General features: G+C 36.9%; 2 protein-coding genes across 2 annotated transcripts; both read left to right on the forward strand.

Moving 5' to 3' along the window:
- Nucleotides 1–8448: 8448 nt before the first annotated feature.
- LOC114496168 (60S ribosomal protein L13a-like) lies at nucleotides 8449–9122 on the forward strand. The gene has a single exon (XM_036021601.1). It carries the CDS (start codon nucleotides 8471–8473, stop codon nucleotides 8723–8725), a length of 255 nt encoding a protein of 84 aa, XP_035877494.1. The 5' UTR covers nucleotides 8449–8470; the 3' UTR covers nucleotides 8726–9122.
- LOC118499667 (60S ribosomal protein L13a-like) lies at nucleotides 8704–9122 on the forward strand. Its single transcript, XM_036021600.1, has one exon. It carries the CDS (start codon nucleotides 8729–8731, stop codon nucleotides 9080–9082), a length of 354 nt encoding a protein of 117 aa, XP_035877493.1. The 5' UTR covers nucleotides 8704–8728; the 3' UTR covers nucleotides 9083–9122.
- Nucleotides 9123–22445: the final 13323 nt, after the last annotated feature.

Consider the following 22445-nt stretch of genomic DNA (forward strand, 5'->3'; position numbering starts at 1 on the left):
TCCCAGGCAGAGGACTCCCTCAGGGCAATAGAACCAAGTTGTCATTAGAAATTCCATCTCAGAGTCTAGGCCAGTATGATTTGTGAGCACTCACTGCTTCCCCTTTTCCATGGAAAAAGCAAAATGTATATATGGGGCCAATTAATCCAGATTTAGCTTGTCTTTCTTTTTTTTCCCTCGTGCTTGTATAACCACCACTATAAGACCTTTTGCTTTTATCATATTCACCTCCCATTTTCTGGTGTACTAGCCAGATTATGCCATGCATTTAATATATTCGGCATGAATACATGCATAGTTGAATCAGCATGATGAAATGTATAACTAAAACCTGCTGGTCTCAGAATGGAATGAGGCTGAAAGAGGAAGGAATGGGGAGATGAATGTGGCACTGAATCAGTCTGTCTCTAAAGAGCCTTAGCAAAGGCTGTTAACCTTTATTCCTGCCTATTAAAATTATCTTTGCCAAATGATTCTTTTAGAAGCTCAGTGGCAGGTGTACTGCTTCTACCTCACTGATCCTGCAGGGAAACTCACTATCCCACAGCTGGCTTTGCAACTTGTACCATAGATTAAATTGCTTGGTTAGAGGGAAAATCAATTGCTATTTTACAAAAACTTCACAAAATGCTTGCAATCTACCTTCTAATCAAAATGTAAAAGCCCCTTGTAGATTAGTTTTATTGGCTCACTTTATATTGCAGACCTGATGACATTTCACACAGAACTTGTACTAACTCATTTCTTCCAATGACAGCACTGATTTTCCTGACAGTTACCAGAAAGAAATGAGTTCTTCAGTACTTGTTTATCATCAGGTGTTATTTTTCCTTTATATTTTAATTTAGCCAAGTCATATTTTTCCTATATACAACATTTTATTTCTGTTTCTTTGGCCATCGATGCAAATTTATTCATGCTAGTGAATATGAGCAGCAAGTAACCTATGTGCAAGGATAATTGACCTACCATTCAGGAATCACTTAAAGGGCACCGAGCATTCATTCAATAAACATTTATTGAATACTCACCTTGGTTAGACAAATGGATTGTAGGAATTGAAGAGAATGAATAAGAACATTTCTACAGTGCCAAAAGGAGAGAGATTCAATTCAATAACTGCTTTTCTCCAAATATAATGCTAGATTTCTATGTATTATAACACTAAATATACATACACTATATATAACAGAGTACTTGTTTATGAATTATTTAATACTTAATTCCAGCTCACAAATTAGGGACTGCTTTTCATTCTCCTATATATTAATGTGGGTGCACTTATAATGACAGCCAAATTATTTACACTCTTTCTGTATCCCTCAATGACTTTTCTAAAGAAAACATGGTTTCTGTGCCTATTACATGATATTTTAAAAATGAGATGAAGACATGTTTTGCTACAAGCTTCAAATCATTTAAAAATAACCTCCTTTTAAGTCTAGGCAGCATTCAGAGTGTTGGCATGTCCATTACTGACCAGAGCTAGAATTATTATTTTTTTATTTAAAAAGATTTTATATTATTTTTAAAGAGAGAGGAAGGGAAGGAGAAAGAGAAACATCAATGCATGGTTGCCTGTCACATGCCCCCACTGGGGACCTGGCTTGCAACCCAGGCATGTGCCCTGACTGGGAATTAAGCCAGTGACCCTTTGGTTCACAGGCCAATGCGCAATCCATTGGCCACACCAGCCATGGCAAGATTGAATTTAGATACTTTTAAGGTTGAGAGAATAGAATTTCTGCTTCTGCATTTCAATGTCACAACTTCATACGCAACTGATTGAATTACAAATGACTAAAGAAAGCACAAGCATGACAAACGTCTATTCAAAACATAGATATCTTCCTATGAAATGCCTTCTTTCCATGGCAGAAATAAATTTCCAGCAAAGCTTTATGTGTGTCTTGCAATAGAAGGATATTTTAAACACTAATAGTCTTGATGTGATTAATTTAACGATGGTCTCAAAACCACAAAACTATAATGGTGGCAAAGAAAAGTCACTGACATGTAGGCAGGAAGATGCTAGAGGCAAATGGTTCTGTGCAATGACCAAAAAACTGAGAGTAATTTTTCTAGTTTATTAGTTTCCTGCTGAGTTAGAGCATCATGAGATTCTAGGTCTTATTTAGCACCTAAGTCTCCTTTTGCTTTTTAATTATTTAATACTTAACTTCCTCTAGCAGGAAAACTACTTTTCCCTCCTCAGCACAATCTTCTAATTCTTGTAATATAAGAACAAAAGCTGCATTAAAATTTTGAATTTAGCCTGGCGTAGCTCAGTGGATTGAGCGTGGGCTGGGAACCAAAGTGTCCCAGGTTCAATTCCCAGCCAGGGTACATGCCTGGGTTGCAGGCCATGACCCCCAGCGACCACATCGATGTTTCTCTCTCTCTCTCTCTCCCCCTCCCTTCCCTCTCTAAAAAAATAAATAAAATCTTTAAAAAATTTTTTGAATTTGAGGACAGTCCTAAATATTACCTCGGTTTTCACTGACTTGAGAATTCATAACAACAGGCACATTTTGTTTAGGTAGCATCCCTCCCTGTAGCTTCCTCATGCATTTCCTCTTGGTCACTCCCAGTCTCTCAGCCTGTTGATAATGATGTTTCTGTTAATAGTGCAAAATGGATAACATTACTATTGTCATTAGTTGATAGCCCAACCATACTACACCGCTTCTTCTGTCCATCTGGGATGATCCTGGGAGCTCTACATAATTATGTCCATTTGGGGGCTTAGATATTAAGATTCTGGGAAATTAAATAATGCTCCAATAGTCAAATAAAACTAAGTAAAGAAATTATCAATTAACTCTCAATCTTTCTGCCTCTGGAACCTGGTTGTTTACCAAAAGTTACTTATTTATGCATTTATTCAGCTAGCTTTTATGATCAATACCAGTCTTGGACTGTGCTATGCATTATAATACTATGGCAACTAAAATAGGCCCTAAGCAGCCTTAAAGTTAGGATGAATTTATTATGATTCCCATTGACATTTTTATTTCATGTGATTTCTTGAAGTAGATTTCTAACCAAATATATTGTGTCTCAAAAAACAAAATTTTAACCTCTAAAGAACTTACCAGCATATATAGTAAATATTGAGGGGCAATCTGTTCATGAACATGTGTGTGTGAGTATGTGTGCATAGGATGAGGGGAGCATTTAAAGTATATGTACTTCAGATATTAGCATGTGCATGCACACAACATGAATTTCAATTTGTGAAGTATGAGAGGATTCACACAGGTTAGTTATAATATTCTGTGTCATTTGCATTGAAGGAATTATATTTGTTTAGTATATTTGTTTAGAAGAAAAAAAAATTACAGATGAATGAGTAAATAAATGAAAGAATGCCACCTCCACAAATACATATAAATAACAATCACACTCTAAGAATCTAAGTCCAAACACATGTATAGATCTCCCTGATTATTTTACACAGGCTTGGGTTATTCTATCTGTTAAAAAATATATGCTAAGTTTCCAAGCATCTAGTAAATGAAATTTATTTAAACACTTCATTGATTATTGTAGCCCAGATTTTAGTAAACTACTATTGTCATCCATTATATAGATAATTTATATATGAATTGCATATTTTACATTATATATACACACATACTTATTTAGGACAATGCAAACTTAACATAATTACAAGAAAAGCACATTTTGCAAAATTGTAAGTAAACTTATCTTTCTATTTTTTTCATAATAACATTATAAGCAATCCCTTATATATCAATAGCAGCTTAACAAATGAACTATAAGGAAATGGCAGTTTATGAAGCATTTTACTGGGCTAAGAAAAATGTTCTCATCCTAAAGAACAAGCCATGGCTTCGGGTGGGGATAGCGTGGGGCTGGGTAAGGGAGGGGAAGGGGAGAAAACTGAGAACAACTCTAACAGCTTAAACAATTTTAAAAAAAAGAACAAGTGATTTCTGTGTGTGGAAACAATATCTCCTTCTAGCAGTGCTAGCAAATAAGTATCAGTATGGTTCTCTGTTTAGTTGTTGCACTTACCCTCATCATGAGAATCTTTGCAAATAGCAGGCTCTGGGCAAATGTGGAGAGAAGACTATGAACAATACTTCAGCTTATCTGAACTAGCAAAAAATTTTAACCACCATTTGTAAAATTGTGGTCACATTTAAAAAATAGAGAAAAGGATATATTATGAATTCTAAAGAAACAACATACAAGTTGAGTCTGAAAGAAAATATTTAGTACTTTTTTCTATTTATTCTTATTTTAAAATATTTTATTTATTTATTTTTAGAGAGGAACAGAAGGGGGGAGAGAAGATAGAGAGAGAAACATCTATGTGTGGTTGCTGGGGGCCATGGCCTGCAACCCAGGCATGTGCTCTGACTGGGAATTGAACCTGCGATGCCTGGTTCGCAGCCCGCGCTCAATCCACTGAGCTATGCCAGTCAGGGTTATTTTTCCTTTTATTTTTATTCAAGTACAGTTTTCTGCCTCCCCCCCCCCCAGCCCTTCCCACAAACCCCAGCCCTCCCCACCTCCTCCCCCTGTTTCCACCCCCCCATTATTGTCCATGTGCCCCTTATAATTATTCCTGTAAACCCTTCACCCTTTTCCCCCATTATCCCCTCCCCTCTCCCTTCTGGTCACTATCACCCTGTTCTCAATTTCAATGTCTTTGGTTATATTTTGCTTGCTTATTCATTTTGTTGATTAGGTTCCAGTTAAAGGTGAGATAATATTTAGTATGTTAAAGTAGAAGAAACAGGTTAAACTGGGACTGGTGTTATGGGGTTCTTCAAATAGGACAAAAGCATGTTTGAGGTTTTCCAACATGCAATGCACCTGTACAAATGAAGGCAAAACACTATTTTGATTGAATGTTTCCATTCTACTTATTTTAATGAATCTTTTGCCTTTATTTAAAAATATCAGGTTTAGGTATCTGTTCATGAATTTACTAGATTCATTTATGTTAGAGAAACTTCAAGAGTTTTAGCCTGATGCCTTTCTTAAGTCTAGAAATTCACCAGGAGACCTATTTGAATAGTAATTGTTTAATATCTTATCAACTAGGGATTTCAAATACAGAGTATAGAATTTCATCCATTTTCTTTCCTTATATTTATCAGTCTTACAACTAAAATATTTCTCATGCCCAGTAATATTTTCTTAACAGAATACAACTTAAAGTTTCCTTTCTTTCTTCCTTCTTTCCTTCCTGATTTTGTAGTAGAATGAGAAGCCAGAGAGGAAACAAAGGCAGGGAGGAAGAGGGATACATGTCCCACCCACTCACTTAGCAGTCCTTGAAATTCTATGTATCTGTTCCATTATCTGGGAAAGAAAGTCCTTGGAAACTACCCAAGGCCTGAAAAGACAGAAAGGGCCCATAGTGCCTAAAGGAAGAAGCCCATTAATACCTTTCCATATTCATCAGCCCCCACTCCAGAAAGCTAATGCTATTTTTACCTATCAATCAATATATATTTTCTTCACCCTCCTCCATCCCACCAACTATATGAGTGCCCAGGACAACGGACTCAAGGGCTTGGTGCTCTTGGTTCTCTGACCAGGTCACCTTGCTTCTGGCCACTCCTGTGCTGCCACCCAGGCTCTCACCACCCCTGTGCTTGCTTACCACCCCAGCCTTTGGCCAATGTTATCCCATATCATTCTGAACCTATGTCTTTCAGCCCCCACCCCCACTTTAGCTTAGCCCATTCTCTTCCATGAGAACAGATCACCAATAAACCCTGCTTGCATGATAATAGACTAGCTGATCTTTAATTTTTTATTGCATTGGCAAGAAGAGCTGAGTCTCTGGGAGTTTCTCCCATAACATTTCCTTCCATCCATCCTTTCTTCCTTATGTTATTCTGCCTTCCTTCTACCTCAATATTTCATTAAATATAGCAATGAGTAATAGGAGAATGAGTATTACAGTCTATAAACATAGCATGTTCATTCATTTTTTAATTATTTTTAAATTGACCTCAGCAATGTTTTAGATTTGTCAGTAGATTTATTTATAGGTAATCAGTTGTTAGCTATCTTATTATGTGTGGTTATATTAATGTTTATCTAATTATACTTGTAATAATACAAGTAATTACAAGTGATTTTTTGTATCAATCACATTGATACAGCTATATCCAGTTAAGCTTAATTAATTTATTAGGTAAATCATTATCTTTAGGTTTTTTTTTGAGATAAGAATTTTTACAATTTATTCTCTTAGCAACTTTTCAATATGCAATATATTATTAACTATAGTCACCGTGCTATACACTTTTTCCTATGACTTACTTTATAGTGGAAAGTTGTATCTTTTCACCCCCCTACACTCATTTCTTACACTCCCACCCTCTCTCCTCTAGCAACCACTAATATGTTCTTTTACAGATTCTAAATTCTGTTAAAACTTTTTATGATTTCATTTATGTTGTTGATATTTTTATTTATTTTCTTTAACAATAATGATTTGAGGACCTTTTCTTTTGAATCTTTTTTTAATTAATTTTTATTGTTCAAGTCCAGTTGTCTCCATTTTTCCCATACCATGCCCTCCTGCCCCACCCATCCCCACCTCCCACCCTCAAACCTACCCCCTTTGGCTTTGTCCATGTGTCCTTTATACATGTTCCTTGATGGCCCTTCCTCTACTTTTCCCTCATTTTTCTTTCTCCTCTCTACCCTCTGGTTACCCACTTTGTTCTTTATTTCAGTGTTTCTGGTTATATTTTGCTTGCTTGTTTGTTTCGTTGATTAGGTTCCACTTATAGGTGACATCATACGGTATTTGTCTTTCACTGCCTCACTTATTTCACTTAGCATAATGCTCTACACTTCCATCCATGCTGTCATGAAGAGTAGGAGCTCCTTCTTTCTTTCTGCTGCATAGTATTCCATTGTGTAAATGTACCATAGTTTTTATCCACTTATTTAGTTGTGGGCACTTAGGTTGCTTCTGGCACTTGGCTATTATAAATTGTCATCTATGAACATTGGGGAAGACCTTTTCTAACAAATAAAATATATGGTTCAAATAATTTTCTATTATATTTTTTTATTTTCATATGTTCAATAATGCTTAATTTTAAACTGGACATTTTTCTTTTATAAAATAACTTCAAGTGTTTCAAATAATATCATCCACCAGAAAGAATGTTTTTGTCTGTTATGCAGAGATAGTGAAGAACTGATGCTCTTCAGAATTTATCTGACTTGAGTGTGTTTGAAGTTTTAATTATTAATCACTGGTTTATTAATGTCCTATTCTGGCTTCTTAGTTGAGATTCTTGACAGTGCCTTTATCCTCATCCTGAAGGACTATGAAATAATCCAGTTCTAGCTGGTGAAAATTTTAACCTTAGTTCTTTGAATTTTTGTCTTGGCATGTTTTAGTTTAATTTTGAAAGCCTTTGATCTAATTCCTTACACTCCCATGTATAGCTTTCAAGTTCAGCAAATATTCATGAGGGAAAACAAGTGTAACTGTGGCCCCTTTAGTTTTCAAACTATCAGGCAAACTCCATACAACCATAAAATTTTGGCTGATATTTATTTCCACTATCAGTTCCTCTGAATGAGAAAGACAAATCTTCAACCTGCACGCAGAATCAACAAGTTTTTCCAGGCAGAAAATTGCAAGTGATTATTTGCTCATCTCAGAACAATATGTTCCTTTCTGAAATTCTATCTTGCTCTCATTGTTCCATAAATCTCTAATGACTTTAAAATTATAATTTTCTAATTTAATCTTACTTCTTAATGTGTCATACTAGGACTGTTATATCTTTCCATATTTTTCCTAGAATCTGAAATCCAGAAATGTTATTATAAAATGTCGTATATATAATTTATCTTATCTTTTATTCCATAGTTTCTATGCATAATCTATCTTATTCACTAATCCACACTGCCAAAGATCTGTGTATTTAAATCTTTTAAAGCATATTTTTATATAATAAATTTTCTTTCTTTTGTAGTTTGTCTTAATTTAATAGATATGTTCAATTTTTCTACTACATACTTTGTATTTCTTTTGGCTTGCTCTTTTTGTTCTTTTCCTTATTTTAAACTTAGTGTGTTTGCTTTTCACTATTTTCTTTCCTTATAAATGTATTTAAAACTGTACATTTCTATAGATCTCCTGCTTTAGCTATGTCCTAATGACCATTAATTTTTTCTGTCATTTGAATATATGGATAAACACCAAATGGCATACCTACATAGGAACGTTAAAAAGTCCCAGAAACAATGTTTTCTTAAATGTTTCTCCCACAAAGAACATGAACAAAAAAATATTTCAAATTTGAAAAATGTTTTATATTCTTAAATAGTCTCAATGAATATTAGCATGTAAATTGTAATCAGTAATTTGGCAGATAAAACACAGAATTTGGCATTTTACAAACCTAAGATTTAAAAACATATCTACTGCTTTCCCAGGCGGCTGCCGAAGATGGCGGAGGGGCAGGTCCCGGTGCTCGATGGCGGAGGCCATCTCCTGGGCCGCCTAGCGGCCATCGTGGCCAAGCAGGTGCTGCTGGGCCGGAAGGTGGTGGTGGTGCGCTGTGAGGGCATCAACATTTCTGGCAACTTCTACAGAAATAAGCTGAAGTACCTGGCCTTCCTCCGTAAGCGGATGAACACCAACCCGTCTCGTCGCCCTTACCACTTTCGAGCCCCCAGCTGCATCTTTTGGCGAACCGTGTGAGGCATGCTGCCCCACAAGACCAAGCGAGGCCAGGCTGCCTTGGACCGCCTCAAGGTGTTCGATGGGATCCCACCGCCCTATGACAAGAAAAAGCGAATGGTGGTCCCTGCGGCCCTCAAGGTGGTGCGTCTGAAGCCCACACGGAAGTTTGCCTACCTGGGGCGCCTGGCCCATGAGGTCGGCTGGAAGTACCAGGCAGTGACAGCCACTCTGGAGGAGAAGAGGAAGGAGAAGGCCAAGATCCATTACCGGAAGAAAAAGCAACTCATGAGGCTACGGAAACAGGCCGAAAAGAACTTGGAGAAGAAAATTGACACATACACAGAGGTCCTCAAGACCCACGGACTCCTAGTCTGAGCCCAATAAAATTGACTGTTGATTCCTCAAAAAAAAAAAATAAAAAAAAAATAAAAAAAAAATAAAAACGTATCTACTCACAGATTCTTCTTTTCTGATATGCTTATAAGAAAAATTTAAAAGTACATTTCTATGGCATTCATAAGGATATCATATTCTTATGTACTATTTTTTTAACTTTATCAGTAATTTATTGCTGTCTCTAGGACCACAGTTTAATTCTTAGCCTGGCTTTTATTCACCCAGCAGTAAGATTAAGAGAAGCAGTATAGATTAGTAAACATGATCCTGTGCAGTAGATACAAAGCATTTTGTATCTTGACAATTAATATATCTGTGACCTTAGGGAAGTTAATTAATCTTTTTCTCTTATTTCCTTATTTTAAATTGGGGTAAATAAATAAAATCTATTAAATAGGGTTGTCATGAAAATTTAATATGTTTATATGTTTGAGGGTTCTAGATTCATACTAGACACATAAAAGATGCTTAAAATTTTCATCTATCTCATCTCAATACAGAGTTTCTCATAGATACCAGTATAATACTGTGCTACCTCCCACAATCTCATGCTTGTTTCTGATCCTTCACATATCTTCCATGCAACTATTGAAAATGAAGATCTTTAAACTAAACACTCATTCAAAAAATGACCAAGAACTTTTAGAGTAAAATCACTTATATCAAAGATGTGACATAATTATACATATACATTTTATGTATACACATATACATTCTATGTATATATGTGTATAATTTATATAGTTATACACATATACATTATAGAATATGTATATTCTATACTAAGAATATAGTATAGTTTGAAATTTATACATTTTAGAAATAGTTTTTCTTAAAGCCATTAGAGTAAAAATATACTTCTTTGTCATTTATTTAATAATTTTACTCTATACTACATTATTTTGGTATTAAGTAATTTCTTTGGATAGTTCTAAATTAATTCTATAATTTTATAAATTTCTGTTGACTATTGTTTGGTTGGTATTGAATTAAACCATAAATAGCTTTTTAAAGTTTGTGTCCAAATTTATATAACAACAGACATACCATCATAGAAAAAAACTGAGATCAACTACTGAAATTAGAGTAGTTACAGGATTTGCTTGAGATGGCGATTATTTTTTCTCTATGAGTTAGACTACATTTTTATAATTTAAACTAAATGTTAAATACAGTAATTGAGTGTTTAATCCTAAAGAATACATTATTTCTTGCTCATTTTTACAGTGCTCTGAATATAAAATAAAAAAATATCAGTCTGACTGTTCCAACTTTGTCTGGAAGAGCTACATTTATAAATCAATTAAATAATTGCTACAATTATTTAATTGATTTAGTCATTTAGAAGTCATTATTTATCATGTATAATTCTGTATTCACTATGCTAGGTGAGGCAAAAATGAAGATGAAAGTATCTAGGCTGTTAGAAAAGCTACTTGCTCACTGGATTTATCAGAGTTAGGAGCTCACTATTGAATCCTATCCCAAAATAGAACACTGTTCCACTGTACCTGCAGAGTTATCCCTCTGACATGCTATCAGTTAGCAAGATTTGGCTTTCTGCCTGGGTCTTTTATAAGTGAAGGGCCTGGAACTGAGGCTAGAATTTGGACGAGATAAATGAGATACTTGTCTGAAGCATAAAATTTTAGAGGTCCCCCAAAACTCAATAATCAAGGTAAATAACAGTTTAAATATATACTATTTAAAAAATTCAAACTGAATATAAATATTTACATTGAATAAAATAGAGATTTCTGATAGCCTGGACACAACAGTGACATGCAGAGCTTATAATGTAGAACCTAGGGCAAGAAAGAAAACTGAGGACTCATAAATGTTTAATCTAGTTGTTAGATTTTTTTCCAGAAGAAAAAAGTGTAAGAAAAAGTTCATTTTGAAAATATTGTTAATGAGGTTTTGCTTGCAATAAGCCTCAGGTAAAATGATAATAGAAAATTAAAATAATGTCTTGATATAATAAAACATTTTAAATAGTAATATTGTGAGTTTTAATATGTTGACTTCAATTTTTAAAAAAACTTTTCAATTATTTTCATGTAATTAAAGATGCTATTATTATTCCTGCTCTCAAGTAATAGAATTCTTTTTTTTAAACATTTCATGTACTTATTTTTGAGAGAGGGGAAGGGATAGGAGAAAGAGAGGGAGAGAAACATCACTGAGTGGTTGCCTCTTGCAGACCCTCTACTGGGGGCCAAACCAGGCTCGCAACCCAGGATGTGCCTGAGTGGGAATCGAACCAGTGACTCTTTGGTCACAGGCCTGGTGCTCAATCCGCTGAGTCACACCAGCCATGACAATAGCATTCTTATCAAAACTAATTTTCTAACACAACCTCTAAGATTCGAATAATCACTATGTTTTCACTGAAGCAAGACAGAGAGGATTTTTTTTTCCCCACAATGAAACATTTTCCTACAATTTTCCATGAACTTCGCAAGTGTTCACTTTTACAAGTGTTCTCTGTCTCAACTTGTCATTATGAAAGCGAACTACTACTTTCTATGTTTAGTCCACTCTGTTATTATGTATTAAAAGCAACTTAAATGAGACATTATTCAATGAACGCTTGTTTAGAATTGCATTATTAGAGTATTAAAGCTGATACTATGGGAGAGAGAGAATATATATTATATATTCAGTAAATGAAATCAGATACAAATAAGGGGCACAGCATTGGAGAGGAAAGACTTCCTTGGAATTAATGCTGAGAAGATTATAATTTTATTTCAGTAGTCATGGAAGGGTTCCATAAGTGGTAGAATTCATGAAGTGTTGTATCAGTGATTTGAGGATGATAACTCATAAATAGAATGAGTGGATAAAAAGTAGAATTATAGCACTGGCTGGTGTGGCTCAGTGGATGAGTGCTGGCCTGTGAACTGAGGGTCTCTGGTTCAAGTCCCAGTCAGGACACATGCCTGGATTGTTGGCCAGGTCCCCAGTTTAGGGGCACATGAGAGGCAAACCATATATTGATGTTTCTCTCCCTCTCTTTCTCTCTCCCTTCTCTTCTGTCTAAAAATAAATAAAATCTTTTTAAAAGTCTTAAAAAGAATACAATTATATAGGTTTTTTTAGGAATGAAGCTAACCACAGAGAGTAGGATGTAAGAAAAAAATTTACACTGTCTAACCCTACCTGATTAAAGACATTTATAGCACAGTGAAAAGATATTGATCAGTAAGGAATACACTGCTAAGTCAGACAAATAATTCACAGATAACTCACAGTCATGATCATCATTATTAGTATTATCATGATGTCAAAATTGGTACAATTTTAGAGTGCCTACTACGGGTTAGGAGAGTGCTAAGCTTTCAGTTGTTTACAGTGTGATTGAAGTTAATATCTTAATACCTTCTCTATTTTTCAGTTAAAAAATGAAACTTGAGCCCTGGCTGGTGTAGCTAGTGAACTGAGCGCAGGCTTGTGAGCCAAAGCATCACCGGTTTGATTCCCAGTCAGGTCACATGCCTGAGTTGCAGGCCATATCCCCAGTATGGGGTGTGCTAGAGACAACCATACATTGATGTTTCATTCTCTCTCTTTCTCCCTTTCTTCCCCACCTCTCTAAAAATAAATAAATAAAATCTTTAAAAAAACAAAACTTGAAAAGTATTAAAAAACTTTGCCCAAAGTCGTTTAACTCTTTAGGATAGTGTTTGAAGTTGGGAACTTGTGCTTTTATCTGCTAAGTCAACTCACTCCAACACATGACAGGGAGGTATCAAAAGGAATCCATTAACACATGTGGGATTGTACTAGAAGAAGTTTAGTGACCCTTGCCAACTGTATGAACTGATCATAGAAAACCATGTCATTATCCTTGCCACATTAGGAGAACATCAGAAACATCATCCATCTCATTTAGGTGAGAAAATACCATCCCTTATAGGTCTGCAACTCTAAGGTCATACAACTAAATTTCACATCATACAGCTCAGATTGTATGATGTGAAGAGCTTTCTCTTTTAAAGAGTCCTCTGTAGCTCCACAATAATGTACCTTGTTTTCTCACAGTTCTTTGATTTCATGGTTATCCTAATTCTGATTTGATGGGTAACTGTGTTACTCTATTTTTTCCACATTCGTACCCATTCCAAGCTTTGGTGTTCTCTCTGAGCCTTTATGGTCCTCACTTGTTTGTTCGTTTTGTCTTCCTTAAGGTAGTACCTAATCTCATTGATATAAAATGTTTTGTGTTCTATCAAACATTATGGTGGCTTTCAACATCCTTACTATCAAATTAAAAGAAGATATATGGCACAGGTTAAAAAGCATAGATTTGTAGTAAAATGACTTTGAATCCTACTATTCTCCAGTTCTAGGATCTGGAGTCGTTATTTAATAACAAATATAACAAAAAGCTCAGGCCTTTATTTCCTCTTCTGTAAAATGGGTGATATTAGTTTTAGTGATAATGTTTTAGACTACTTAACATCATGCCAGTCCATACAACAAGCAGTAAACACAGCTATTAGTAGCAATGGCAGTTTTCACTGATGTCAAATTTGCAATAAACTAAAATTTAATAGTGTGATTAGAAAGTAAACAACATTTAACTAATATTTATATCAAAACAAACTTAGCTTAACTAGTTAATAATTAGTCCAATCTGAAAACAAAATTATAAGCTCTATGCATGGTCATCATTACTGTTTTGTTGATATACAGGGTTGAGCACAGACAATGCCCCCCCTTTTTTTTTACAAAATCTTTTATTACAAAATCATAAGCATGTATTCTGTAACATAACAATATCACACTCAGGCACACTATATGACATTTTAGGTGAAGTGTTCAAATTAGAACTAAAATTATTACACCCTTATCATTACCCTACCACCACACTCATGCAGGTGTTACTTCTGCCAGACACTGTATAACTCAGTGTTGACCTGCTTTTGTGACAGGATAGCAAGAAACGGGAAAATTCCTAGGCAAGTGGAATGGAAAACTGAGACAATAAAAGTGAACAAGGACAAATAATGTGAGCAACTTACAGCCAGCTGGCGAATTCACCTTATCACCCCTAGCCAAGGACACTTGAGAGCAAATGGTTTATTTCTCTCCTCCCTAACCAAAGAAACAAACTTAAATCTCCCTGGTTGGGAAATAGGGAACAGAGACCGAATTAATGACATTTGTGCCAGCTAAATCCAAGGACAGAGGAAGCCAGAGGAACAAATAACAAAGACCCCATTAAAATCCAGTCAGACCCAAGAAAAAACGTAATCAGTACAATAGACCATAGAATATGCCCAAACCCAGCTATGTGTTCATTATGATGCCTCAGCACCTGATGCATCATCATATGATGAAAAATGCAACTGGAAAGCTGATGAATATTCTGCTGAAACCCTCCTCTAAGATTCTCACCTTCAGAAAAATCATAGAAAGCCTTCAAGACAGAGTCAGGATGAGCTTGCTCTAGAGCATGTCCATGCCCCTTCCCAGGCATAAATGAACCTTTTACTTCCTCCAAAAGTCTGAGTCCCAAGGGGACTTGCAGCCAGCAGAGTAGTGGCAGTGACAGTTGGACCCAAGCTTACCCCCCTTATCCGGTCTCCAGGGCCCCCTTTTTCTCTGGCTTCCCAGTGAGCTAATAGCCACCCCACCTTGGCTTGCTACTTTCCTATAACTCTTCTAGGGAGCCAAAGCAGAGGACCACCTTGGCTCTCTCCTGTTCCTTCTTCTACCCTAAGTTCTTCCTTGTTTCACTGTCCCCAGCCTTAATAAATGCACTCTCAAGATCACCAGACTTGCCCTGGCTGGTGTAGCTCAGTGGACTGAGTGTGGGCTGCAAACCAAAGTGTCTCAGGTTCAATTCCCAGTCAGAGTACCTGCCTGGGTTGCAGGCCATGACCCCCAGCAACCGCACATTGATGTTCCTCTCTCTATCTCCCTCCCTTCCCTCTCTAAAAATAAATAAATACATAAATAAATAAATAAAATCTTTTAAAAAATAAAAAAAATCACCAGACTCATGTTATGAAATAAATAAAAAAAATCTTTCCTACACAGAGTCAAGAAGCAACACACTACAGGTGGGCCTAAGGCAGATCGTGTCCAGACCGGGTCCTGTCTGGTAATACTTGCACGGCATTGCCGTGCTATCAGGTGTGTTAAAAACCAGACTAGTACAATTATTTAAAACCAGACGAGAAAAGTAATATTCACATGGATCACCAGAAAACAAAGGGATGTAACTACTCTTTCAGAAATTGTAATTGGTTTTAGTTAAGCACGCAGACTTATACAGGCATAGGTACAAATTCCAGCTCTGGTCAACAACTATGTAAATTTGTGCAATTTATTTACTTTATCTCAGCCCCCTTTTTTCCTTTCAGAAGCAAGGAAATTTAGCATATATATAAGTAACAGGCTTTCTGTGGGATAGAGTATACATGCCCTAAATGTGAGCTAATGTCATCATCATCACTCACGGTAGCATCACAGTCATCCTCATAAGTATTATTACCAGTATTGCTGGCCTGGACTTGTGGCCAACTGACATTAGTATATAAACCAATAACAATTTGTCAGATAAAATTTTAAGAGATATCTTTTTGAAAAATATATGAAAATTTCAGGAATAATGCAATTCACTTTATAAAGTATACTAATTGGATCATTTATTTCATTGTGTAGCTGGGAAATAAAATAGTTCAGTAAGTTCTAAGACTCTCTAAAAACTCCATTTCCCCCATTTCCACCAGAATGCAATAAACAATAGTTATATTAAGGAATTAGTTTACCTGTATGCAGATGTTGCATTACATAAAGTTTCTACTAGCTTAACTAACTTTTTATTTTATAAAACTTGCAATGTGGGCTGGGAACCAAAGTGTCCCAGGTTCGATTCCCAGCCAGGGTACATTCCTGGGTTGCAGGCCATAACCCCCAGCAACCGCACATTGATGCTTCTCTCTCTCTCTCTCTCTCTCTCTCTCTCTCTCTCTCTCTCCCCTCCCTCCCTAAAAATAAATAAAATCTTAAAAAAAAGACATTCTTACCCAAATTAAAAAAAAAAAAACTTGCAATATATATACCTTTCCCAAGTTCCCAAACAATATTACAGATCATGAATTTTTCATTTTTTTTCAACTTTCTCCCAGCCACGTAAAAGACTATAAAGTGAAGCTAATACATTTTTTAGGACTGTAAAGTTTTAAAATCCATGTGTTAGCATAGATTATATTCTGATTTCAGAAACTGATGATTCTGAATGTATCCAAATGTTTCTATATAATAATCATAAAATAGGGAAAAATTACAATTTCAGGTCCCATCTAAATTCCTTGCATACAACTAGAAATTCAAGCAGCATTGTTGAGTGTCTACTATGTGGCCCAGTGATGAGCTCAATGCTAGATAGTATATTTTCATTATTTACATTGAACATTAGAATTTTTAATTTTTTTTGAACTTAGGGTTTAGTTCCTCAAAAAATTAGTAAATAAATATTTTAATATAGTATGCAATATTTTTTATTGCCTAGTTTAACAGTTTGACAAAGCATTGAATGATTCTTTTTCCTATGTTTTGACCACAAGTTCATTTTAATATATTTATATGTTTGAATATATGAATAAAACAGCATAATTGCTCCATAAACTCAAAGTATAATAACACCTTTCAACAGTAAAAGAGCCATATCTGGCAACTATGTTGTTTATTTTATTAAAAGCAGATAAATAAAGCAAGAAAATAAAACAATGCCTGCAGGGTATGATTGCTTCTATGTTTATTTTCAACTTTAGATGTTTATTTCAAAACTTAAATGGTTTCTTGAGCTTGCCCCTCTGAAGATTCCAAGCAGATCCTTTTATTATTAAATAGTTGGATCAGCTTCTTTGACCCCATTCATGTGTTCTTTTTTTCTGTTTTATTTTCAACTCTTTATTTGCATGCATTTGCAAATTTTTATTTCACTTTCTTTTTTTTAAATTTTTTTAAATATATATTTTATTGATTATGCTATTACAGTTGTCCCATTTCCCCCCTTCTCTCCCCTCCACCCTGTACCCCCCTCCCACCCACATTTCCCCCTTTAGTTCATGTCCATGTGTCATATTTATGAGTTCTTTAGCTTCTACATTTCCCATACTATTCTTGCCCTCCCCCTATCTATTTTCAACCTACATTCTATGCTACTTATTCTCTATACCTTTTCCCCCTCTCTCCTCCTCCCACCCCCCTGCTGCTAACCCTCCATGTACCCTCCATTTCTGTGGTTCTGTTCCTGTCCTAATTGTTTACTTAGTTTCTTTTGGTTTTGCTTTAGGTGTGGTTATTAATAATTGTGAGTTTGCTGTCCTTTTACTATACATGTCTTTTCTTTATCTTCTTTTCTTAGATAAGTCCCTTTAGCATTTCATAAAATAAGGGCTTGGTGATGATGAACTCCTTTAATTTGATCTTATCTGAGAAGCACTTTATCTGCCCTTCCATTCTAAATGAGAGCTTTGCTGGATAGAGCAATCTGGGATGTAGGTCCTTGTCTTTCATGACTTGGAATATTTCTTTCCAGCCCCTTCTTGCCTGGAAGGTCTCTTTGGAGAAATCAGCTGACAGTCTGATGGGAACTCCTTTGTAGGTTACCGTCCCCTTACGTCTTGCTGCTTCTAGGATTCTCTCCTTCGTTTTTACCTTGGCTAATGTAATTATGATGTGCCTTGGTGTGTTTCTTCTTGGATCCAACTTCTTTGGGGCTCTCTGAGCTTCTTGGATTTCTTGGAAGACTGTTCCCTTTGCCAGATTGGGGAAGTTCTCCTTTATTATTTGTTCAAATATGTGCTCAATCTGTTGCTTTTCCCCGTCCGATTCTGGTACCCCTATAATTCAGATATTGGAACGTTTAAAGGTGTCTTGGATGCTCTTAATCTTTTCCTCAATTTTTTGAATTCTTATTTCATCATGCTTTCCTGCTTGGTTGATTCTATCTTCCTTCTGGTCCACTGTATTGTTTTGAGACTCATATTCCTTCCTTTCACTATTGGCTCTCCTCCGCGTGTCTTCCTGCATTTGTTTTATGGTAATCTGCATTCTTTCATCTAAATTTCGTCCAAAATCCACCAGTTCCTTGAGCTTTCTGATCACCAGTGTTTTGAACTGCGCATCTGATAGATTGGCTAAATCTTGGTCGCTCAAAAGGATGAGTCCTGGGGGACTGATCTGCTCTGTTGAAAACATTTTTTTTTTCCCCCCGTCTCTCCTTTTTTTTTTTCCGGTCTGGTTGCTCCTGTTATGGTGGGGGGCGGAGCCTTAGGTGCTCACTGGAGCTGGGCACCCCAGTCGCTAGATTGTGACGTTATATGTGGGGGCGGGGCATGAGCAGAGCGGGGGCGGGAGAAAACAATGGCGGTAGTTCCGTTCTCCTGGACTCAGACCCTTGTCTGGGCTTCTGGGCCTCGAGTTCTGCCCTGGTCCACAATCGCTACCCCTCTGGGTCTGCCAGCCGCAGCTTGCGTACTCAGTGATCGCCGCTGCCTTCTTGCGCACCGGATGGCTTTTGCGCCGATTTCGCGCCAAACCTTCCCCCGACCTCGGCACGCCGCCGACCGGAGCCAGCCCCGCGCCCGCCCGGCTGGTCTTCTCCTACCAGTCCGGATGAATGCGTCTACTTCAACTTCTTGGCTGCCCGACTTCCATTCAGATAAATCCTCTGCTGGCTCTGGGTGTTATTCTGATAGTAAATTATTGTTGTAAATTATTGGTTTTCTAATCTTGGTTGTACGAGGAGGTACGGTGCGTTCACCTATTCCTCCATCTTGCCGGAAGTCCTATTTCACTTTCTTTGAGATCAAGTTTTCCATTACAAATCGCTGGTCTTATTATTATCTGCCACTGGAATTTTTGTTTTAATTATATTATATGATTATAATATGATTCCGCTATTACAGTTTTCTCAATTTTCCACTTAGCAGCCCTCTTCCCAGCACTGCCCACTCCCTCAGGCAATCGCCACACCATTGTTCATGTCCAAGGGTCATGCATATAAGTCCTATACTATACTTTGTATGCCTGTGGCTATTTTGTAACTGCAAATTTGTATTTCTTAATCTCCTTGCTTTTTACCCATTTCCCTACCCCATCTCCCATCTAGCAACCATCAAAATGCTCTCTATATCCATGATGCTATCTCTGTTCTTGTTTGTTTAGTTTGTTTTTCAGATTCAATTGTTGATAGATATGTATTTTTTCCATTTTATTGTTCATAGTTTTGATCTTTTTCTTAAATAAGTCTTTTTAACATTTCATATAATAATGGTTTGGTGATGATGAACTACTTTAGTTTTTTCTTGTCTGGGAATATCTTTATCTGCCCTTTGATTGTAAATGATATTGTTGCATTGAGCAATCTTGCAATCTTGTCTGTAGGTGCCAGCTTTTCATGATGTTGAAAATTTCTTGCCAACCCCTTCTAGCCTACAAAGTTCCTTTTGAGAAATCAGTTGACAGTCTTATGGGATCTCCCTAGTCTTATAGGAACTAACCGCTATTCTATTGATGCTTTTGACCTTTGGCATTTTAATCATGATGTGTCTTGGAGTGGGCCTCTTTGAATCCATCTTGTTTGGGACTCTCTGTGCTTCCTGGACTTGCATGTCTATTTTCTTCACCAAATTAGGGAAGTTTTCTTTCATTATTTTTTTCAGATAGATTTCCAATTTCTTGCTCTTTCTTTTCTCCTTCTGGCACCCCTATAATGTGAACATTGGAACACTTGAAGTTGTCCCAAGGCTACTTACACTGTCCACATCTATTTTTTTTGGGGGGGGGCTCTTTTTTCTTCTTGTTGTTCTGATTGGTTGTTTTTTCTTCTTCTTTATGTTCCAAATCATTGATTTGATTCTTGGCTTCATCCACTCCTATGTTGCTTCCTGAAAATTGTTATTTCAATTAGTATATTTTTCATTTCTGACTGGATCATTTTTATGCTGCTGAGGTCCTCACTAGTTCCTTGAGCATTCTTATAACCAGTGTTTTAAACTCTGCATATGATAGATTGTTTATCTCCTTTTTGTTTAGTTCTTTTTCTGGAGTTTTGATCTGTTCTTTCATTTGGGCCATGTTTCTTTGTCTCCTCATTTTGGCAGCCTCCCTGTGTTCATTTCTATGCATTAGGTAGAGCTGTTATGACTCCATCTAATCTTTGTAGCATGGCCTAATGTAGTAGGTGTCCTATAGAGTCCAGTGGCAGAGCCTCTACTGAAACCCAAGCTGGGTATTTAAGGTATGCCTTTTGTGTGGGCTGAGTACACTCTCCTTTTGTAGTTGAGCATTGATTGTTGTTGGTGGGTCAATGGAAGTGATTTATATAGGCCAGTGTGCTGCAAGAACTGACTATAACCACAGAGTACCAACCTCTACTCTCCATGGAGGATCAGCTGTGCAGAGGCAGGGTTGTGGTGCTCCAACATGACCTGAAGCTATCCACTGAGTGCCCTGGCCCTGGGGTTTCCCTGGGTGGGGCAGGCCAAGGTCAGCCCTCACCTGGGTTTTCCCTGGGGCTACCCTAAATGAGCTATAAAGCAATCTGAGATGGCTGCTACTTATGCTGGGCTTGGAGATTCTTAGGGGAAGTCAGGTTGTAAATCTAGGCTGGATGTTGCTGGTGTTGGGTCTGGGCCACTTAGCAAGATGGAGACTCAGGCATACTGAGGCCAACTGTTGCTTGTTTGATAAGATTTAAGAGTTGTGAGTCAGAAGCCAATCTCAGTCATTCATATGGAAAAGTCATGGTTAACAGTTTGGGTGGGCCCATATGTTAAGTGGGACAGATTCTTAGGAGATCTTCAGGGTGGGGAACTCTTTAGCTAGGCTGATAGAGTCTCAGATATGGCACCAGCCTGCCTGCCTGTGGCTCTGTGAGGGGAGGCTCAGAAAAGAGATAATGACTCTGTTCACACGTCTGTCTAGGAGAAAGCTGACCTCCACATCCTGCCTTGATGACAGGCTTTTCAGTTCCTCCCTGTATGCCACTGGTGCCTTTTAAGCTGCTATCCTGGTGCCGGAGTTCAGAGGGAGTTAGTCTGAGTAAGTTACTGTGTGGGTTTTTTTAAAGGGAACTGCTTGGGACTCCAGAGGTTTCTTCCACCAACTTAATCCCTACTGCCTTTTGCAGCCAGAAATTGTGGGGACTTATCTTCCTGGTACTGGAAATCTAGGCTTGGGGTCCTTGTGTGAAGCCATGACTCCTCGTTTCTGAAATGTCCCTCCTGAATTCACTGCATGTGGATGGGGGACCAGTCCGTTCTGTGTATCTGCCCTCCCTACCTGTCTGGATGGATGTGGTTTCTTTAATTCTGTAGTTGCCAGACTTCCATTCAACTTGATTTCTGATGGCTCTGAGTGATGGTTGTTCTATAGTTTGTTTGTAATTTTGATGTGGTTGTGCAAGGAGGTGAGCCACATTTAACTATGTCACCATCTTGACCAGAATTCTCCTGTTTTCTCTTTTATTTCAATCTCCTGAGATTTAGTTGGCTTCCTTTCCTCTTTATTACTACCACCTTAACCTCTACACATTGGCATCCTCTCCACCAGGACCTGCTGTGATATAGGAACTTTTCTATTTTCCTTTCTGGCTGCTCCTTTTTGCCCATGAATAAAAAGTAACTAGAATGTCATTTTTCTCTAATGTTCCCAGGGAAATCATGATATCTACCTACCTTTACAAATAAAAATCACATGGAATACCTAAATCAATAGGTATTTAATATCAGCTAAGAGATTCAATATCACATCTCTCTGTATCAAATTCTACTCTAAGTATTTTAAGCAAGTAAACACATAAACAAAAACAAAACAATGCCCATTAAAATGCAGAGGCTTACATAGTTCATCAAGGTCATGCATCTCACTTTCAGTCCCACCTTGCAATAACCCTGATGTACATCATTATATTGGTCTAGTTTCCACTTTGCTACACATTGCCAAACTGTACCACCATGGAAAGCTGTGCAAGTATTTCTTGTCCTGAGACTCCCTGTGGTGACCCAGATTTTATGGAGTCAGGGTCTTTCTCTATATTACACTAAAAATCAAGAGGCCTTATTTTTAACTCTCGAAACATAAATAGTTAATTACATTGCTTCTCCTAAACAATGGATCTACTAATTCCCTTCTATTGGTGGCAGTCTTAAATTCTGAAACCTCCTTTGGAAGGAAAGGCGCCCTTAATCTCTATAACAGCTCCTATAAAGAAGTTGCCCTTTATGTCTTTAATGAAGAGAAGGGAGCAAGTTTATTCTTTAATAAAACATTCTGTAACAATAGAACTATTCCAAAACCTAAAAAGGATTGCAAA

The sequence above is a fragment of the Phyllostomus discolor genome, chromosome 3 (genome assembly GCF_004126475.2).
Source record: "Phyllostomus discolor isolate MPI-MPIP mPhyDis1 chromosome 3, mPhyDis1.pri.v3, whole genome shotgun sequence".
Classification (NCBI taxonomy): Eukaryota; Metazoa; Chordata; class Mammalia; order Chiroptera; family Phyllostomidae; genus Phyllostomus; species Phyllostomus discolor.